Raw genomic sequence first — 19139 nt, 5'->3', positions numbered from 1 at the left:
TAAGTCCATAGATAGATTTGTCATTTAAGGAAGTAATTTTTAGGGACAATTTTCAAGCCAGAATAATCCATTGTGTGCTTTTCTTTAGTGTTATATTCTTAAGTTTCTTTCCTTTTCAAAGTAAGGATACTGCTTTTGATCTTTATCTTGGAAATTTAATTTTTTACATTATTTGGTATATAAACTTTTAGATTACAGTTGTCTACAGTTGTTAACAATGGCCAACGAAGTTCTACTTTCTCCTTCCAAAAGAAACCTTAATAAACTCATATTCAGGATAGGGCAATGGAAGCTATAAATATATTTACAGTTTAATCTTATTCCTTTTTAAGAATTAACCTAGAATCTTGCTCACCATGTAATGATTATCATCTGACTGGATCCTAGGCTACATAGTCAAAGTACACAAAGTTTTAAAGGCTAGTTTTAAGAGTTTTAAACTTTTTACACATCTTCAACAAAGTATTCCAGATTACTTTATAGAATGAAATGTTTTCTTGTAAATTGTATAATTTTCCATTATGTATGGAATATGTAGATGGAACCAGGTATCTGTGTATTTCATAATTATACGTTTTAAAGTAAGAGTTCACTTTTAAGGTTTTTAAGTTTTACATATAATTTTTTAACAAACCTTTTTAAAAGCTTCTATTGCCTTAAATACAGTCATTTGAGAATAAGTAGGCATTCTTACTGTTTTAAATCAATAAGGTAGATTTGCCACCCTTTAAAACCATTCTAATTTTATGATGTAATGACATGATTACCTAAACTTAACTTTTCCCATATAAAGTTGGTTTTATAGGATCTTGAGCTCAGAAAATATATCTCCTGGATCTCTGCAGTTTCTTTGACATACACAAGATGTAATCCACAGCATCTTCCATTTAAATGACCCTTCATTTGGGCAATCAAATTGAATGGTAATCATTTTAGACTTGTTAGGGACACAGCATCTCTTATCCAAGCATACTCCACAGAAAGTGGGTTTGTAACTCTGAGTGCTTGAGCATCCAGAAAAGATGAATTTTTCAGCTTTGAGAAGTTGGAAAGTGGGTTGGCACGTTTTTCCTTTAGGGATCTGAAAAGATACATAACATTAAGAAGTCATTAGAAAAGTGATACTATATACCAGAACATTTTTATAGCACAAACACACAGGTATAATTATTTCCAGGGCATTAATATTTCTTAGTGAATCAGCACTCTCTTTTCTACCTTTGAATTCCACCCCCCACCCCCCCACCCAGAGGTCTGCCCTCCCTGTTCTTGTTCCATCATAGGACCCACTCCCTGTTTTTGTTGCTCTCCACCCTTCATTTCCACAATTTCCACAATGAAAATTTGTCTTATTTAATATCAAGGGCCACGTCTTATTAGATGTTTGTTTACCTAAGGCTTAGCAAATTCCCTAACAAAACTCAGTTTTGAGTGGATGAATAAATATCTTAATCCCTTTAAAACTGAGTTGTCAACTTCTTAATATGGTAGGGAATAACTTGGGGATGAGAAAGGTTTTGTAGCATTTCCAAAACTTACTCCTGAGACAGTCATCTTGCCTTGTTCTAGAAGTAGGACCAGCTCTAGTTATACCAAACAATTCCGGGGTAAATACTTTATCATAGTCCTTTGGCAAGTTTACTGTCTAATAAGCACAGAGCATTTTGGAAATGGTGGTTTCTCCCTCCAAGTTGGTGATCTATAACCAAGATCAGAACTCTGATGTTCATAATGTCAGTTCTTATAATTATGATACAGCAACCAAAATCTTTTATCCACTGCTTTGATTCCACTACATAAAATTAACATAGTTTTTAAAAGTTAGACTCTGAAAAGGATTTGCTTTTTAAAAGCATGCACAGTGGGTGCACCACAACAAATCAGGCTGATCAAGACCCACACTGTTAAGCTACTAGAGTATCTAGAATCAGCAGGCTAACAGTACCTCCCTGCTTGGTAAGATTTCCCCCCATGAAATGCAATTAGATTAATACTTGCTTTCCTCCCAAATAGTTTGACTTTAAGAGTTCCAATGAGGTGATTTTATTTTTACAAGAATCGCATACTGTCTATCCCTCTAAAACACGTACTTTTCAGGAGTCTCTTAATATTGAATTAAAATGAAACTAAATCTGATTAAATTTTACCTTTATTCTCTTTGATATGTTACTGTCACAGGGTTGAATATAACACAGTCTTTTCTCTTTTCTCATTTCACAGTTGCTATTTTCATTGGTCACCCTATCAGATATTCCCATCCCACAGGTTCTGGAGCAAGGGGTCCACTTTGTTGCTTGCACAAGACATTTTCTTTTCCAAATAAGTGGGAGATTCCTATAAGCTAAAATAAAGGGGGAAAAGTACATGTGTATACATAATTATGTACTCACACAGATAGACAACTTTTAATAATTATTTTTAAGCTAATAGTAAATAGATCAGAACTTTTCCTTTTATGCAGTGTAACTCAGAATAAAATAAACTTGCAGTCTAATTCATCATGCTCTCTCTCTCCTACTTTCAAATTACCTTTTTTTTTTTTTTTTAATGTTTATTTATTTTCGATAGAGAAAGAGAATGTGAGCCAGGAGGGTCAGAGAGAGAGGGAGATACAGAATCCGAAGCAGGCTCCAGGTTCTGAGCTGTTAGCACAGAGCCTGATGCGGGGCTTGAACTCACAAACTGTGAGATCATGACCTGAGCTGAAGTTGGACCCCCAACCGACTGAGCCACCCAGGTGTCCCCAAATTACCTTTTAGCCAAATGTTACAGTACAGTTTCTTAGGAAGAATAAAGATAATTTATCTTTGAAAATCTGAGTAAATGTATCCATTTGCTTCTGCTTACTAGCTCATTCTCTTAGTACTAAACTACTTGCCTCTTGCTAGATATTATTTTCAAAAATGAAATAGACATTAGTAGGATTAAGAAATTCAAGGTATTAGTCAGAATGATGTCTTAATGTTAACTTTCATGGCATGCTAAAATCTAAAATACAAAAGTTATGTTTGAGAATAAACTATTAAGGCCAGTTATTTTTCCTCTACTTGTTTTAATCTGGTCTTTTAGAAAATTCTCTACATTACGTTGAACTAATCAGAATAACCATATACTAAGTCATAGTGAGTGTGTAATCTATTCTGTTCATTCAGCTTAATTGCTACATTCCCTATGGTATCAGGCCCATGGTATTCTTTCCGTTGGCCAGCCATTTCAAATCACTTATAGAAAGAAATGGCAAAGGAAAAAGATAGATCTATGGGCGGGTGGGTAATTTGCTGGACAGATGGAGCCCCTCCACTGATTGATGCTTAGCAGAAGGGAGGGGAAGGGGGGTGAATAATGAGAATATAATGAGTGCATAATAATTCCTCCATCTTATAAATCCACTGGGAGCTTCTTGTTCTGCTCATGAATGAGTCAGGCCATTGGTTCATTTTAAACACTACATTTTAGTTGTCTCAAAGCATTTCCTTAAGGTTAATATGCATCCTAAAACGGATACTTGGAATAAGGTTGTGATTTGAGTCTGCAGTTGAATATAGCAAAATTCTGGCTATGTTACTTCAAAATGGAAATTTAAAACTCTGAAAAGATGCCCCCCTCCCCGCAACTACCTTCTTGATAGGAAATACCAGTCACTTTGAAGTGTGTGCCGTCTTCGAATAAATGATACTTTACTGCTTTCAGTGTTATTAACGGTAGGATGTTGCAATTGCACAAGGAACTGAGGGAGAGGAAGCAGAAACATGAAGATACCTGGAAGGTAGACAACAGTTTAAAGACCTCAACGCAGGAAGCAGATTTAAAAGCCTGGCACGCATCTGCAATAAATAAAGGTAGGTTAGATTATCACATTACCAATAACCCCCTTAAAAAGTTAAGCCAAGAGCTGCAGTTCAGGGAGTTAACATTAAGAAGCAAGAAGACTAGAAGAGCTTTTAAAGTAAGAGTTTAGTATTTGGTGAGCAGTGAGAAAAGCATGGGGGCATTATGTCACTGCATATGCTTCATCGTGAGCGAGCAAAAGCTAGAATCCAACCGTAGGCCATCTGGAGTAAAGTATGCCCAAATACACCTTAACGTGTATAGTGGTCACTGTTTGCTTTTCAAACCCAAACTGCTCTTTGGGCCCCTAACCACAGTTTCACAGGTAAGCAGAGGAGAGACGTTAGACTGAACATACACTAACATATCTAGACCTGTGGTCTCAATTACCAGAGAGCACAGTGGCAGAATTTCTCACTTTTTGTAGCAAAGCACGAGCCACTGAGACTGACCATGTAAGACCCCCTCCAGCCAGGTTCCAATGATCCTCTGCAACTACTCTCCTTCCGCAAATGAGACCGACTGAACTTGATCCAAAAGGATGCGCTAGTGGAAACTTGCTGCCCTAGGGCATTTTCTCACCGGCAAGGTTCATGCGTGAGGCCCAAGAACTTAGACGGAGCCCCTCAGATCCAGTTCAGAAAATCAGCTGTTCCGGGACATTTTGCAAAAAAGAACAGCTTGGCTTATAATTTTAGAGGTTTTAGAGCATTAGTGGCGTCGTGCTGTTAGCTAAATAACCAAGTATGGTAAATGCAAATTCACTACAACCTGTTCAATTATTTTCAAATTAATTGGCATGATGGAAGTCTCTGAGAATGTTCCTTTCATAGAGTTAGTTTTTTAAATCTCTAAAATTCATTGCTTGATTATAGTTGCTTTTGTTAAATATCCACATAATGTAACTGAATTTAGAAGTTTTTAGCATCTGTAAATATTCCTCCTGTATTTCCATGGCACCTTTCATTTACTAAGCTCCAGATTTCAATAAAAAGGCATTCTTGATTTCTGGGTAAAAACACAGAGCTGTGAATAATAACCAGGCATGAATACTGACCCTTTTGAGTCCTTCCTCATCTGTGCTTCATTTGTGGGTGTTTTTGAAACTCCTGTCCCCAAAATGCCCTGGCATTTAAACAAGATGTTAACTTAAAGCAGACCAGTATACAGTATTTATGAATATACGGACACTAACTGTAAATGGCCAAGTGCTCACGATGAGTGAGAAAGAGTCTCATTACGGGTTTCTGACTACATACATAGCTGGGGACCCTACTTTAAAATACCTGTATGTGTGTTTATCTAGAGAGAGGTTGGTCACTGTAGAGCTGCATTTTCAGACCGAATGAAAGAATAATCGTATGTCAGCAGTTTCCTATGTTTAGAAACAATATTTACAAATTCAAAACATATTCTCAAATGTTTTTAATAAGCAGGCTTCCATTTCTGCTTTTGTCATACACAGGAGTTGCCTTTGAAAATTTTTGGAACTGGATGGGTCACACGTCTTGCCCGTAATATAACACTACAAGTAAAAGTTTCTCTCAGGGTGCATGTGAACAATATTTGGTCAGTTTTCCTTAGAAGAGGTTGAGTGGAATGAGCCAGAGGCATAGAAGAGTTTTTCTGACCCGAGCAGAGCTTTTAAAAACTGGAATATTTTACTGGAAAAATCTAAAACATTATAAAGTTTCCTTTAGGGATACTTAGAAAACTACCTATCTGAGGCACAGACTAAGATAGCACACCCAACCTAACTCTCAGACTGACCACTAAGCCATAAGTACGTACTGAGTACCTGTGGTACATAACAGAAACATGAAAGAAGATCACAGGAAGCCATACATGAGAACTAAATATGCCTTTAAGCACCTGGCATTGTTTTGTAGCTTGTTGAAAGCTCTTGTTGGAACGGTCCCAGGCCACAGTTTGATTGATCAGACTTCTTTCTACCTTTAGCCCCAGAGCAGTGACCGTCAGCCGGCTTTGGTATGAACAGAGGTGTGCATCCAACGGCCCCACTCACACAGAGACAGCTGAACAGGGGATTGGGTTGAAAGACTTGGCCGTTATGATAATGTACCCTGTTGAACTCACATCCCACAGCTATAAGATCTGAAAAGACAGAAGAGCAGAATCACCAAAGAAGCCATAACTGATAATCCAGACCTCCCATTATGAATCACAGGGGTAATAGCTATCTCCTTTATGAAGTAGTGTTCTCAGCTTCTTAGGCCCCATCTGGGACTTTCTCAGAACATGTGTAAAAGCTGGAAATGAGACATTTCCATTATATTGTAGGCGATCTGCTCCAGTCAGTCACTTTCAGAATCAAGACCAAGTACAGGCCCTATTCAGGATCAGTAGGAGTATCGCACTGAGACACTGATTGTAAGTCTGAGAGATGGATTGGTGGCTGGGAAGACTGAGGTTTCCCAGATGTCCAACAATAGGCAAGGATGTGTTTGTCGGAAATGAGGATACATGAATGGCTGAAGAAACCATAATTTGTTTAACTACAGTACTGCACAGCAACTAATTTTGTTGTTAAGAGAATTGGAGGAAACTTTCACTCCTCTGAGAGGTATTCTTGACCTGGATCAACGGTTCTCAAAAGTGTGACCCCTTGCGCCTCTTGGCGGTACCTGAGGCCCTTTCAGAGAATCCGCAAGGTCAGAACCCTTTCAGGACACTGAGATGTGCCTGACTTTTTTCACCGTGTTGGTATTTGCACTGAGGGTGTAAGAGCAATGGCGGCTGACACTGCTGCTGGAGCCTTAGCGTGAATCAAACAGTACAGGCTAGTACTGTGTTTTTCCCTGCCAATGCACTTGTACATAAATGTGCTTTCGGAAAAAAAAAAGAAAATCTAGTTTTACTCAATAATGTCCTAATAACAGTAGAAATTACCAACTTTACTAAATCTTAATCACCAAATATATGTCATTTTAATATCCTGTGTGACAGAGTAGGAAGTGTTACAGAGAGCATTTCTGTAGATATTGTATCGTCTTGAGAAGCACCTATTCTATTGTTTGAGTTTGGGGCTGAACGAAACCACTTTTTTAGTGAGGATTTCACCTAAAGAGATGACTGACAGATAAACCATGATTACTCAGGTATTTGGCAGACATTTTCTTGAAAATCAACGGTGAGCGTGTCACTTCAAGGGAAACACTTTTCTGGCCAATGACAGAATTCAGGCTTTCAAGCAAAAATTAGAAGTTTGGAAAATCTATATCCACCACCAAGATCTCTATAGCTACCCAATATGCAGACTTTTATGATTAGATTGGTATTGGTTAATGTGTTTTTTTAATCTTGTATAAAGTGTATCAATATTTGGAACATCTACATCACCTTTTCCCAAACTAGTATTTTCCAAATAACCAATGCATGGTGTTACAAAATTATACACAAGTAAAAGACCCATTCCAACTAGGTCTTGGATAGACTAATGCATTTTGATGTCACAGACTCTGACAAGTTCATTGATAGGGTTTCAGATTCCATGATACAGCTAATTTTCAAGAAAGTACCACTTCTAGGGGCGCCTAGGCAGCTCAGTCGGTTGAGCAACCAACTTCGGTTCAGGTCATGGTCTCACAGTCCGTGAGTTCGAGCCCCGCGTCGGGCTCTGTGCTGACAGCTCAGAGCCTGGAGCCTGCTTCGGATTCTGTGTCTCCCTCTCTCTCTCTCTCTGCCCCTCCCCTGCTCATGCTCTGTCTGCTCTCTGTCTCAGAAACAAATAAACATTAAAAAAAATTTTTTTTTAATAAAAAAGTACCACTTCTCAAGTTTTAATATCAAAAAGAATATTCACAATTATCTGAAAATCCTGTTAAAGTATTCCTGTCTTTTCCAATGACCTACCTATGTAAGACTGGATTTCCTTCATATATTTCAACAAAAATAACATACAGCAATAGATTGAAAACAGAAGCAGATGGGGAAATCTAGCTATCTTCTGTTCAGCTGGACATTAGAGAGGTACAGAAATGTAAAACAGCTCCATTCTTCTAATTTTTTCTTTGTTTTAGAAAATAAAATATTTTCATAAATATATTATTCCTATCAAGTTGCAATGGGGTTTCTATTTTTAAATGGATCAGTAATATTTTTAAGTTTCTAATCCATCTAAATACCAATAGAGATAACTCACATAAACGAAAGCTCTTTGGATATTCATTCCTTTCTGAGACTAAAGGGGTCCTCAGAGCAAAGTTTAAAAATCATTGTTCTGTATCATGGATCGGCAAATGTCCTGTAAATATCTTAGCATTTATAGACCATTGGTTTTTGTCACAACTACTGGGCTCCGCTATCATAAAGCAGCCACAGACTACGGACCTGAATAGTATGGCTGTGTTCCAATAAAATGTGACTTACAAAAACAGGCTCTGGGCCAGATTTGGCCCCTGGGCCATAGTTTGTGACCTATTTCAGGTCATCTCCACCCCCACCCTCATGGCTGTGCTCTGTTAAAATACTCATCACATTCTATGTGAAATCACTTGTGGAAAGCTCTGTCTGACACAGTAAGGTTTGACTCTGTGAGGGCAGGGCCTCTATCTTTTCTTGTTTTCTTTGGGCACAGTGCCTGGCTCATTAGTGGTGGTTCGCTAAGTGCTTTTTAGGGTAATGAGATAATTTGCCCAGCACCATTTGGGAGAAAGGAGGATCCTGATGCCAGAGTCTGATAGGTCTGTTGACCTGTTGAATTTCCACAAATAATAGCTAACATGTCTAAGAGTCTGCTGCCTGCCAGATATTCTGCTAGGTGCTTTGGGTTTTGTGTCATTATTTCATGTGTTCCTCCTAGCACTTCTGTAAGAGGAAGTATATATGACGTAACTGAGGCACAGAGAGGTTAAGCAACGTGACCTCAAGGTCGCTCAGCATATAAAGTCCAGAATTTGAACCCAGTGCCTGCATTCTTAACCAATATAGTTTAGTGCTGACAGGGGCATCAGGCCATCAAACTTGAATGGCTCTACACACTCAGTCATACTCCAAAGATGTGCTCGTATTCCCGGCTCGCAACAAAACCCGATAGTAATTTGCCTGCCCACACAGTCTTTTCTGTAGACTGACTAAAATGTGAAGCTAACATGGGTATCTCTCTTCCCTTAGAAATCTTAGGTTTTTTTGTTTTTTATTTTTTTAATTTTTTAATGTTTATTCATTTTTGAGAGACAGAGCATGAGCGGGAGAAGGGCAGAGAGAAAGAGAAACACAGAATCCAAAGCAGGCTCCATGTTCTGAGCTGTCAACACAGAGACTGATGTGGGGCTCAAACCCACGGACCATGAGATCATGACCTGAGCTGAAGTCAGATGCTTAACCAACCGAGCCCCCCAGGTGCCCTAGAAATCTTAGTTTTTAATCCTAGCTAAATCAGGATCCTGAGTTATTGTCAAGGTGTAGGTTTAGATGGTCTCCATCAGTCTCCAGAGTTAAAATCCATAAATCTGAGGGTCAGGTTGTGATTTGGGGTCCCGCTACCTTCCTTTTTACAAATCTGCTTCCATTTAAAAGTACAGTAACTTGATGATCATTTGGAAAGGCTAAGATTAAAGCAGGATATACATCCTTACATTTTAAGCAAGATTATTTTTAAGTTGCGGAAAAGGGTGAATCCAGACTGAGCTTCTGACCACAGTGACAAAAGCTGTCACTTCGTGGCACTTTAAGAAGTCAGGCTCTATTTACCTAATTTCCCCTATTTTTATCACTAAAGGCAATTACCTGAGAATCACTACACGATCACGTCAGTGCAATTAACAAGAACAGGTTTCTGAACACATGGTGTCCAATATGACAAAGCCAGTCCCACCGGGGTGTGAAAACCAAACCCACCTCAAACTTAGCCAAACTAAGCTGATTATTCCAATCAACAATTACAGGGAGCGGGGAATGCTGTCTGGGCTCCACCTCTCCCGGCAGGTCCCGAAGAAGACACTTACGCGCACACACTCCAGTCTCGTACCTAGGCCCGTCTGCCGAGTAGTCACAGTACAGCCCTTTGTGCGGGTCGCAGAGGTCGGCCTCGTTGCACATGTCCCCTGCTTGTCTGGCACAGACTTTACAGCATCCGCAGCCGTCCCTCAGCAGGCTCACTCCGGGAGGGCAGCTGGGCTTCTGGCGAGGGCATTGACAGGGCCAGTGACAGAACTGTTTACGCTGGTGCACCTCCGACGCTTCTCCAGGCCTCCCTTCAGGCGGCGTGTCTGACGGCCCGCCGCCCTGCGCCCTGCAGCAGAACTTCATTGGATGACACAGGTGTTAGAAAGCATGCCTCAAACTCATTTCAGAGATTTCTAGAAACCGAAGACTTCCCCTGAATTGGGAGATTGCAGCGGGGAGCGTCGCAATATCCATCGGGAACTGTCACCATCCCTCTTTCCGTAAACCTTTCTTCACTCAGCTGCCCACACATCACTCGTTCTTCTTCCTCCTCCCTCCTCGCTGCTCCTTCTCACTCTCGAAGTCTCTTATTTGGAGCCCCCTGCGGTGAACACCTCTGAAGGCTCCTCCCTCTCTCTATCGCCTGTCTCCCACCAGCCCTGTCTTCAGAACTCAGATGCGAACTGCCGGGTCTCCACTTGGATATCTGACAGGCACAGCCAGCTCAGTGTGACCAGAACAAACTCCCAATTTCCCTTCCAAGATACCCTTCCGGGCACATCCCTGCTGAACACAGGCCAATTTCACTTTTCCAGAATACCTTGGGGTCGGGTCATTCTTGACTCTTCTCTCCCATTTTCTATCCAATCCTATCAGTAAATCCTGTTGGTTATGCCTTTAAAACGTACCCAACTCTAATCAGAAATGATTACATAGCACCACCACCCCCCATCACCAAGCTACCATTATTTCTCACTTTAGATGATTGTAACAGTCTCCTAAAGGATCTCCTTGCTTCCCCCTTCGTCTTCCAGATTCTTCACTCAGCACAATGGTTAAAATGAAATAAGCTACAGTGCCTATAGCTAACAGTTACCGCATTATACATATACTTAAAATTTGCTAAGAGACTAGATCCTATGTTAAATGTTCTTACTGCACACACACACAAACAATAATAGAAGGGGCAGGAGAAATCTCTGGGAGGTGATGGATAGGTTTAGGGCTTTGGTAGTGGTTTTGGTTTAATGAGTATATACTTATCCTGGAGCTCATCAAATGGTATACATTAAATATGTGTATCTTTTTACAATCATACTTTAATTCATGTCACTCCTTGCTCATAAGAGGTGGCTTCCTCACGGCTTCACATTTCGGTGTAAAAGCCAAATGACCCTCGAAGGCCCTGCAACCTCAGGTCCACCTGGCCTCCCCATTCTTTGAATACTCCAAGCATGTTCCTCCCGCAGGTATCTTCGAGGCTCACTCTTTCAGTTGCTTAGGTCTGTGCTCAAATTTATCAGTGAGGCCCTTCTTGTCCACCCTTTGTGAAACAGACCCTGCTCCAGCCTTTTAGCCCACAGACCTTCTTACCACCTGTCTTATGCCTGTATATTCTATTTATCTTCTGAGTCGCGCATCAAGAATGTGAGCTTCTTGAAAGGGCAAGCTTTTTTGCAGTCTTATTCCCTGTAATAAAATGTATGGAATGAAACAACATGGCACCACCTCTGTGCCAAGCGCCTTACCTAATATCATTTAGCCTTCATTAGAAGAGTATGGAGCAGTTGTTAGCCACATGTGGTAGGCATAATAAGTGTTCCTTCAAAGATGCCTGTGTTCTAATCCCCAGAACTTGTTAATATACTACCTTACACAGCAAAGGGGATTTTGCAGATGCAGGTAAAGGTCTTGAGATGAGAGTATCCTGGATTAACCAGGTGGGCCCAATGTAACCACAAGTATCCTTCAATGGGAAAGAGGCAGGAATGTCCGAGAAGATGGGATGGAAGCAGAGGCAGGCGTGATGTCACAGCTGAAAGGCGGTCATGAGCCACGAGTGCGGGAGCCTTTAAAAGCTGCAGAAAGCGGGGGTGCCCGGGTGGCTCAGTTGGTGGGGCCGACATTCAGCTCAGGTCATGCTCTCACGGCTCGTGAGCTCAAGCCTTTGCGACGGGCTCTGTGCTGACAGCTCAGAGCCTGGAGCTTGCTTCAGACTCTCTGTCTTCCTCCATCTTTCTGCCCCTCTCCCGCCCGCTTGCTCTCTCTCTCTCTCTCAAAAATAAAAACATTAAAAAGGAAAAAGAAGCTGCAGAAAGCAGGGGCACCTGGGTGGCTCAGTTGGTTAAGTGTCTGACTTCAGCTCAGGTCATGACCTCAAAAGCTTGTGGATTTGAGCCCTGTAAGGGACTCTGCACTGATGGCTCGGGGCCTGCTTGGGATTCTGTCTCTGTCTCCTGCCCTCTCTCCCTTTCTCTCTCTCAAAATAATTAATTAAACTTTTTTAAAAAGCTGCCAAGGGCAAAGAACAGACTCTCTCCTAGACCCTCCAGAAGGAAGAGCCCTGCCGACCCTTGATTTTAGCCCTCTAATACCCATTTTCACACTACAGATGTCCAGAAGTGTAAAATAATAAATTTGTGTTGTTTTAAGCCGCTAAATCGGTGGTAACGGGTTACAGGAGCAGGAGGAAACCATACACCCCATTTTATAAATGAAGCCACTGAAGCTCAGATTGTTTAACCTGTCCTAAGTCCTACATCAAGCAGTAGAAGAGGGATTTAAACTAGACAGGCAGATTTCAGAGCCCGAGCTCTCAACCCTGACCTTCGCTCCTTCCCTCGTCCGGGTCCTGCCACAAGCCAGCTTTGATACTAAACAAACCCCCTAATCTTCATCTGTCTCTCCTCTCCAGCTAAGGCCTCTCCCCCTAAGCTTACAACTCATTAATTTCCCCTGGGTATATCCACTTTGCTGTCCCACGAGGATCTCCCTTTCTCCTTCCCCACAACAGACTGCTCCTCACCTAGTTCCCTTTTTAGCGAATGGCGGGGCCAACCACTGAGCTCCCCAAGCCAGGAAGCTGAAAATGGACCTCACCTGCTCCTCTCCTTCATCCCTCACACCCGAAAGTGACTGACTTGGGAAAGTCCAAGCTCCTAAGCACAGCATTCAGGGCCCTCCTCAATCTCCCGCATTCCTAGCATCCGTTAGGTTCTGGCAAGTTCAAGTGTCGGCTGTTCCCTGAATAGCTGATGCTGTTCCATCCGGCTGTAACCTTCTTCACTGGCCCTCACTCTTCATCCAGCTCTGTTTAGCTATGGCCTTTTCCAGAAAACTTCTTACGATCTCTCCCCACCCCCCCCACCCCCCTCTCTTTTACATGCCCTTGAATTGAAACCATTTGTGTAAGTGTCTGTCTTTTCCACTCGCTTAAAGCTACCCATCCTCAGGGACTTTGTGGTTCATTGTAATTAATACTGGCACCTAGCACAGTGCCTGGCAAGTAATTTCTATAATTAACCCTCAATTTATTTGATAGCCTGAAGGCACTTGCACTGATCCAGAAATCTAAACCTCTTTCCAACCCAAAACATCCTACATTTAAGAGTATGAGTTTGAAATTCCACCCTTACAACCTCAGCCCTTTTGCTTATCACTGGTAACACGAATTCCCCAGAGCAACCCTCTCAGCTACAATTCAAGCTGAAGAGACCACGTGAGGATAGATTTTGAGGATAAACTGTGCTGGGATTCTGGAGGAGGTGGTGGTGGGGACTGGAAATACAAAAGTGGAGAAGGGAGTAGAAACTGTCTTCTTCTCAACATTTATTTATTTTTGGGACAGAGAGAGACAGAGCATGAACGGGGGAGGGGCAGAGAGAGAGGGAGACACAGAATCGGAAACAGGCTCCAGGCTCTGAGCCATCAGCCCAGAGCCCGACACGGGGCTCGAACTCACGGACCGCGAGATCGTGACCTGGCTGAAGTCGGACGCTTAACCGACTGCACCACCCAGGCGCCCCGAAACAGTGTCTTCTCAATTTTGCCTTGGTTCAGCCATGGTTGCCGGGGCCTTCCTGCCAGATTCACTGGCCTCCCAGCTGGGCTCATGTTCATGGAATCTCTCTGTTTTCCTCTTGCCCCCTCTCTAAGGTGTTTGACTTTTTTTTTTTTTTTTTTCTTTATGCTTCATTTATTTTGGAGAGAGAGAGAGCATGAGGGCAGTCAGTGTAGAGCCAGATGTGGAGCTCGATCCCACGAACTGGGAGATCGTGACCTGAGCCGAAATCGAAAGTTGGAAGAATGCTTAACCAACTGAACCACCCAGGTGCCCCCTGTTTGACTCTTAATCCTCTCCTCTCCCCTGGCTTTCATGACGCCAGACCCTCCCAGGTCTACCCCTACCTCTCAATCTACTTTCTCACTCTCCTCTGCAGACTCCTATTACCCCAAATCTGACTTACACTTAAACTAACAGGTGTTCTGTGACCTTGCTGTCTTTTCTCACTCTACACAGTCTCTTGGCAATCTCCTCTACCCCCTTGCCTTCCATTTCCACCCTGTGCAAGCTTCGAAACTAAATTTCCACCCAGGAGTTCTCCACCAAGCTCTACAGCCATACAGCTGACTACCTACGAGACAGTGCCACTAGAATGTCCCATGGGAAAAATTCATTCCCCAAACTCATCGTCCCTGCCCTCCCCCCCACCCCTTCTGGATAGCTTCTCCAACGTTTGGAGTCAGGATGCCGGGAATCCTCCTGGTCGTCGTCTCCCACACTTCCCATAGCCGTTCAGTGCCTAATGCGAATTGTCCTCCTATTCCTACAAGTAGCCACTCTACCCCCTTCTGCGTGGCTACTGAATACTATTGCAATAACTTCCTAACTGGTCTTCCTCCCTCAATAATGACTCCTCAAATGAATCTGCCATATTTCTGCTGGAGGGATCTGTTTAGAAAACCTGTCTGATTCTACTACCCCTCCTTGTACAGGGCACCAGTGGTTCCCTACTGCTACAGCATAGAGTGCAAAATTCTGAGCATGCTATCTGAAGCCTGTGCGGGTTCATGCCTTCCTCTCCAGCCTTCGCTTTCAATGCACTCTCCTCCTCCACCTTACTGCTTACGAGCCTCACCAGGTCCCTTTCCTCCTCCATGCTTTTCCTCATGTTGCTTCCTTTCAAGGAAATGCCTACTCTCCAAACTGCCCACCTGGGGACACCTGTATCTCTTTCCCATCTTGGAGCATTTCTATACAATCTCTGAGGCCACAAGGTAACTGTTGAAAACCAAGGATAAAGAGAAAATCTTGAAAGTGTACTCGGAAAAGAGAAGCATTACATTACATACAAGAGAATAACAACAAGAGAGAGATCTGACTTCCCATCAAAAGGAGACCAAGATACTCTTCAGTAGGTGCCTTGGATAAACTGTGATCCGGACAATGGATTATTCAGTACTAAAAAGAAATGAGCTATCAACCCATGAAAAGACACCCATATTATTAAGTGAAAGAAGCCAATCTGAAAAGTCTACTTACTGTATGATCCCAACTATAGGATATTCTGGAAAAGGGCAAAACTACGGAGACCGTAAAAAGATCACTAGCTGCCAGGGATTGGGGGACGGGGTGGAGCACAGAGGATTTTTAAGGCAGCAAAAATACTCCATGATCCTGTGATGCCGGATACATGTCATCGTACATTTGTCCAAACTCCTGGGATGGGCACTACCAAACGTGAACCCCAAGGTAAACTATGGGCTTTAGGTAATACTGATCTATCAATGCAGGTTCATCAGTTGTAACAAAGGTACCATTCTAGTGGAGGATGTTAATAAGCGGGGAGGCCGTGCAAGTGGTAGTCAGGAAATCTCTTTACCTTCCTCTCAAATTTGCTGTGACCTTAAAGCTTCTCTGGGAAAAAAAAAAAAACAATAATAATAATAAGCCTTTAAAAAAAAAAAAGGAAGGTGGGGGGAGGCGGAGAATAAGACCCAATGCTGAAAGGAAAAACAAAAAGAAACAACTGTCAACCTGGCATTCTATCTCCAGTGAAACCATCTTTCAAGACTCGGTGCGACAGAGAAGAAATGGAACAGAACTCTTTTGGGACACCAAAATAGGCTCTTCTGTTGCACCAGAAACAAAGGGTTTTTACACCAGCGCTGAGATTTGGTACAGCTCTGTGATCTCAGGTGACTATCATTTACTTGATCTTTAAGCCTCAATCCTCCTCTGTAAAATGGGATTAATAATAATAATAATCCACGTCGTAAGGTTATTTTGAGGATTAAGATAATGACTAAAGTACCTGGCACGGTGCTTGGCACGTAGCAGACATTCAACAAGGAGTAGGTATTATTCCTTAAAAGTTCATAATGACAAAATTAAGCAAAATAATACTTTCTTGTTGCCGTGTCTTAACACCTCTTTGTGTTTGTTTTTGTTTTTTATCTTGGATACCTCTCTGTCTGTCGGGATAGGTGCTGTTCAATCCACAACAACAACAATGGGCCTTTTCTCAAGAAGGGTGGAGCGGGAGACAGCTCCGTCTCCCCTCCCCTGGAGAAATGTGCCCCTCCATATAGCAGTGGAGACAAACCACACCAGTGGCATTCTTGTTAGGGTTCTTCTACAATCTGAAATCTCCATATCCTATATAACAAATTTCAATCTCCTGCTTCCTAAAACACAATTGAGCGCTCTACTCGGCTACTAACTCCCAGACACGTCCACGTTTCCCCAACCACTGGAAGGTTTCGAAAGCTCTGTCCTCTGTGCAAGCAGTAACCTCCTCCATGTAAATAAATCCACATACACAAGTCACCCTGTTTTCATCTTCTTATTAAAAAATCCCAAGGCAACGACTTGCTCCTCTCAAATTAAATTTCCCTTTGGTCTGTTGCTTGAAACTATTCCCAAGTCTTCACGGACCGCTTCCTTTTCATGAAAAGGGAGAAATGCATGAGTTGAGAAGAGACAAAGTAACAGAACGTTTTAAAAATATAAACGTTTAGCCCAAGTGCTCCTTTCAAACAAGGACAGGCTTAGCTGAAGGAAGTCGTCAGAATCATTTTTTCCAGTGGCTCTCTGCACCTTTCGCACACAGCCACGGAAAGTTGAGCCCCAGCCTGGAGCCCAGATGAAGGGGCTCCTTCACCCCGGCGGCCGCCTCCGGACCACGCGGTGTGTGTCGTACCCCCCCCCCCCAAAATATACACTATTCAAGTCTGGGAGCTGTTCAAACCTATCGAAAGTGGATTCGGTGCCATTACCTGAACGGAAGAAATGTTTTCCACTTCTTTCCCGAAGCTTCTAAACTAAACACAACTTTTATTTGGAGAGGAAAATGGCTCCCCGTTTGGCATGAAGTATTCCCACAAGGTATTTACCCCCCCCCCCCCGCCCCCATCGTCTTCCTTTTTAATTTCTGACCTGGAGAAATCTGAAACTCCTGAGGGGAAGCGGTGAGGAGGGGGGGAGCTTACCTGTGCCAGAGCAGCGCCCAGGAGCATGGAAAGCAGGAGCCCCCCCATGTTCCCCAGGAACCAGCAGCAGGGAGATAGGAGGCGGCTGGGGCCCCACACAAAGCTGCCCTCTGTCTCCTCAGCGGGACACCGACCTCGTGCTCACACTCTCAGCTGGGCTTTAGCTCTCACGGAGCTGCTTTAATACCCTGTTTTCTTTCGCAGACTCTCCTCCTATTTACCTTCGTGAGGGAGGGTGGGCGTGGAGTGTCAGGAGGGTGTGAGCGCTCTCCTCCGGGACTAAGAAGGGTAGGTCAGGTGGTAACTTTTCTTTGAGTAGCTGTTCCACCAGTTCCCAGAGATCAGAGTCTCCCCTTGGGCTAAATGGTACAGCTGGACACATTCACCTTCGTCACCCTCAGCCTCTCCATCCTAGGCTTGCCCTGCCCCAGGCCCTTTCTCTCCCAGGCCCTAGAGCACAGAGCGCTGGCCTGGTCTCTGCTCCCCCAGCCCCAACCACAGCCTGTTCTGGAGTTCTCCCTTCACAACGAAAACGGGGTGCCAAAGGCCTTCCCTGAACACCCCCACCCCACCCCCAACGGCTCCTGATTTTCCCTCAGACGCCCCCACGGTGCCCTACACTTAACTTCATCCCGGCGCGTTCCTCACACCAGTTGGCTCAGGACTGGAAAAACTGGAGATGGAACATGGGGGGGGGGGGGCACCTAGAGTATCCGGCCTGAGAGAAGGCCCTCTCTGGGGCCACGGCCCCATGACAGACGAATTCAAGTTAACCCCCATCTTTTTGGGCTAAGATAAAACAATTACGCTGTTAGCAATCACTGAACAAATTAAGATTGAAGAAAAAAAACTTATGACAGGTCTGTGCCCCTCCTCCTCCTAAATCTCACCTCTGTGGTGTGTGCGGCCACCAGCCCATCTCCTCCTGTGTTCAGTTGTGTGTGACCTTTGTTCATCCCACCTTCTCAGCCTTGGTCTTGGCTTATGCATCTTGATGTGCCTCTGCATTGGGGCTTTGTCCTCTCGTGGACCCCATGTCTGGCCCACCATCCTGCCCCATCCCAAGGCCTATCCCTGTTCTCTTTGACCCTTTACACGTCCTATCTTTTCTGTTACCTGACCTCTGCTAGGTGTTCTGCTCACCTTTGTTTCGTTCAAGCAGTCACAGCTATACAAAGACTGTTGGGGTGGCTGAGTGGCTCAGTTGGTTGAACATCAGACTTCAGCTCAGGTCATGATCTCATGGTTCGTGGGTTCGAGCCCCTTGTCAGGCTCTGTGCTGACAGCTCAGAACCTGGAGCCTGCTTCAGATTCTGTGTCTCCCTTTCTACTCCTCCCCCTCTCCCCCTCTCCCCCTCTCCCCCTCTCCCAAATCAAAAACATTAAGAAAAACAAAGACACAGTAAGTAAAGCCTAGTGCCAAGGGGCTGGGTAAAATCTGGGCCCTCTGCCAACAACAGGGAATCTGGGGGCTTCAGAGAGCCAGGAACTCCATAAGGTGCAAACAAACTCCACACAGATTACTAAGTAGTCAATTAAACCATAATTATAATCGCACCAAACAGCAAGGAATACCCAGTGTGGTTGTGATGTCAATTCCTTAGCTTTCCTCCCCTAAGAAATAGGATTAAACCTGAGAAAGACCTAGTGAAGGAAAATGTGCCTGTTTTGGTCCAATCCAATCTATTTCTTCTATCTTTCTGGCGTAAGACTGTTTGATCTTTGAGTTCCCAGCCTCAGTGATTCATGTCCCACACTGGCCATCGGAATGGATTTTTTCTCATCTCCTAGCTGGTCCATCCAAAGCAAAGGAGCCCCAGCTGAGGACCAGCCTACTGGTCAACTCCATCCCTCCTGCCCCAGCACCCACGGTTCTGAATGTGACACTGCCCCTATCTGTGCATGCTCCTCTG

General features: G+C 43.5%; 1 protein-coding gene across 1 annotated transcript; it reads right to left on the bottom strand.

Moving 5' to 3' along the window:
• Window positions 1-799: 799 nt before the first annotated feature.
• CCN6 (cellular communication network factor 6) lies at window positions 800-17668 on the bottom strand. Its single transcript, XM_045499319.1, has 5 exons — window positions 17227-17668; window positions 9795-10092; window positions 5701-5943; window positions 2148-2341; window positions 800-1081 (listed from the first exon to the last, which is right to left on the bottom strand). The coding sequence occupies exons 1-5, from the start codon at window positions 17272-17274 to the stop codon at window positions 800-802; spliced, it is 1065 nt and encodes a 354-aa protein (XP_045355275.1). The 5' UTR covers window positions 17275-17668.
• Between the last annotated feature and the right edge of the window lie 1471 nt (window positions 17669-19139).

The sequence above is a fragment of the Leopardus geoffroyi genome, chromosome B2 (assembly GCF_018350155.1).
Source record: "Leopardus geoffroyi isolate Oge1 chromosome B2, O.geoffroyi_Oge1_pat1.0, whole genome shotgun sequence".
NCBI classification, from domain to species: Eukaryota; Metazoa; Chordata; class Mammalia; order Carnivora; family Felidae; genus Leopardus; species Leopardus geoffroyi.
Note: the sequence above shows the minus strand (reverse complement) of the source record. Positions and strands in the feature narration are given on the sequence as shown.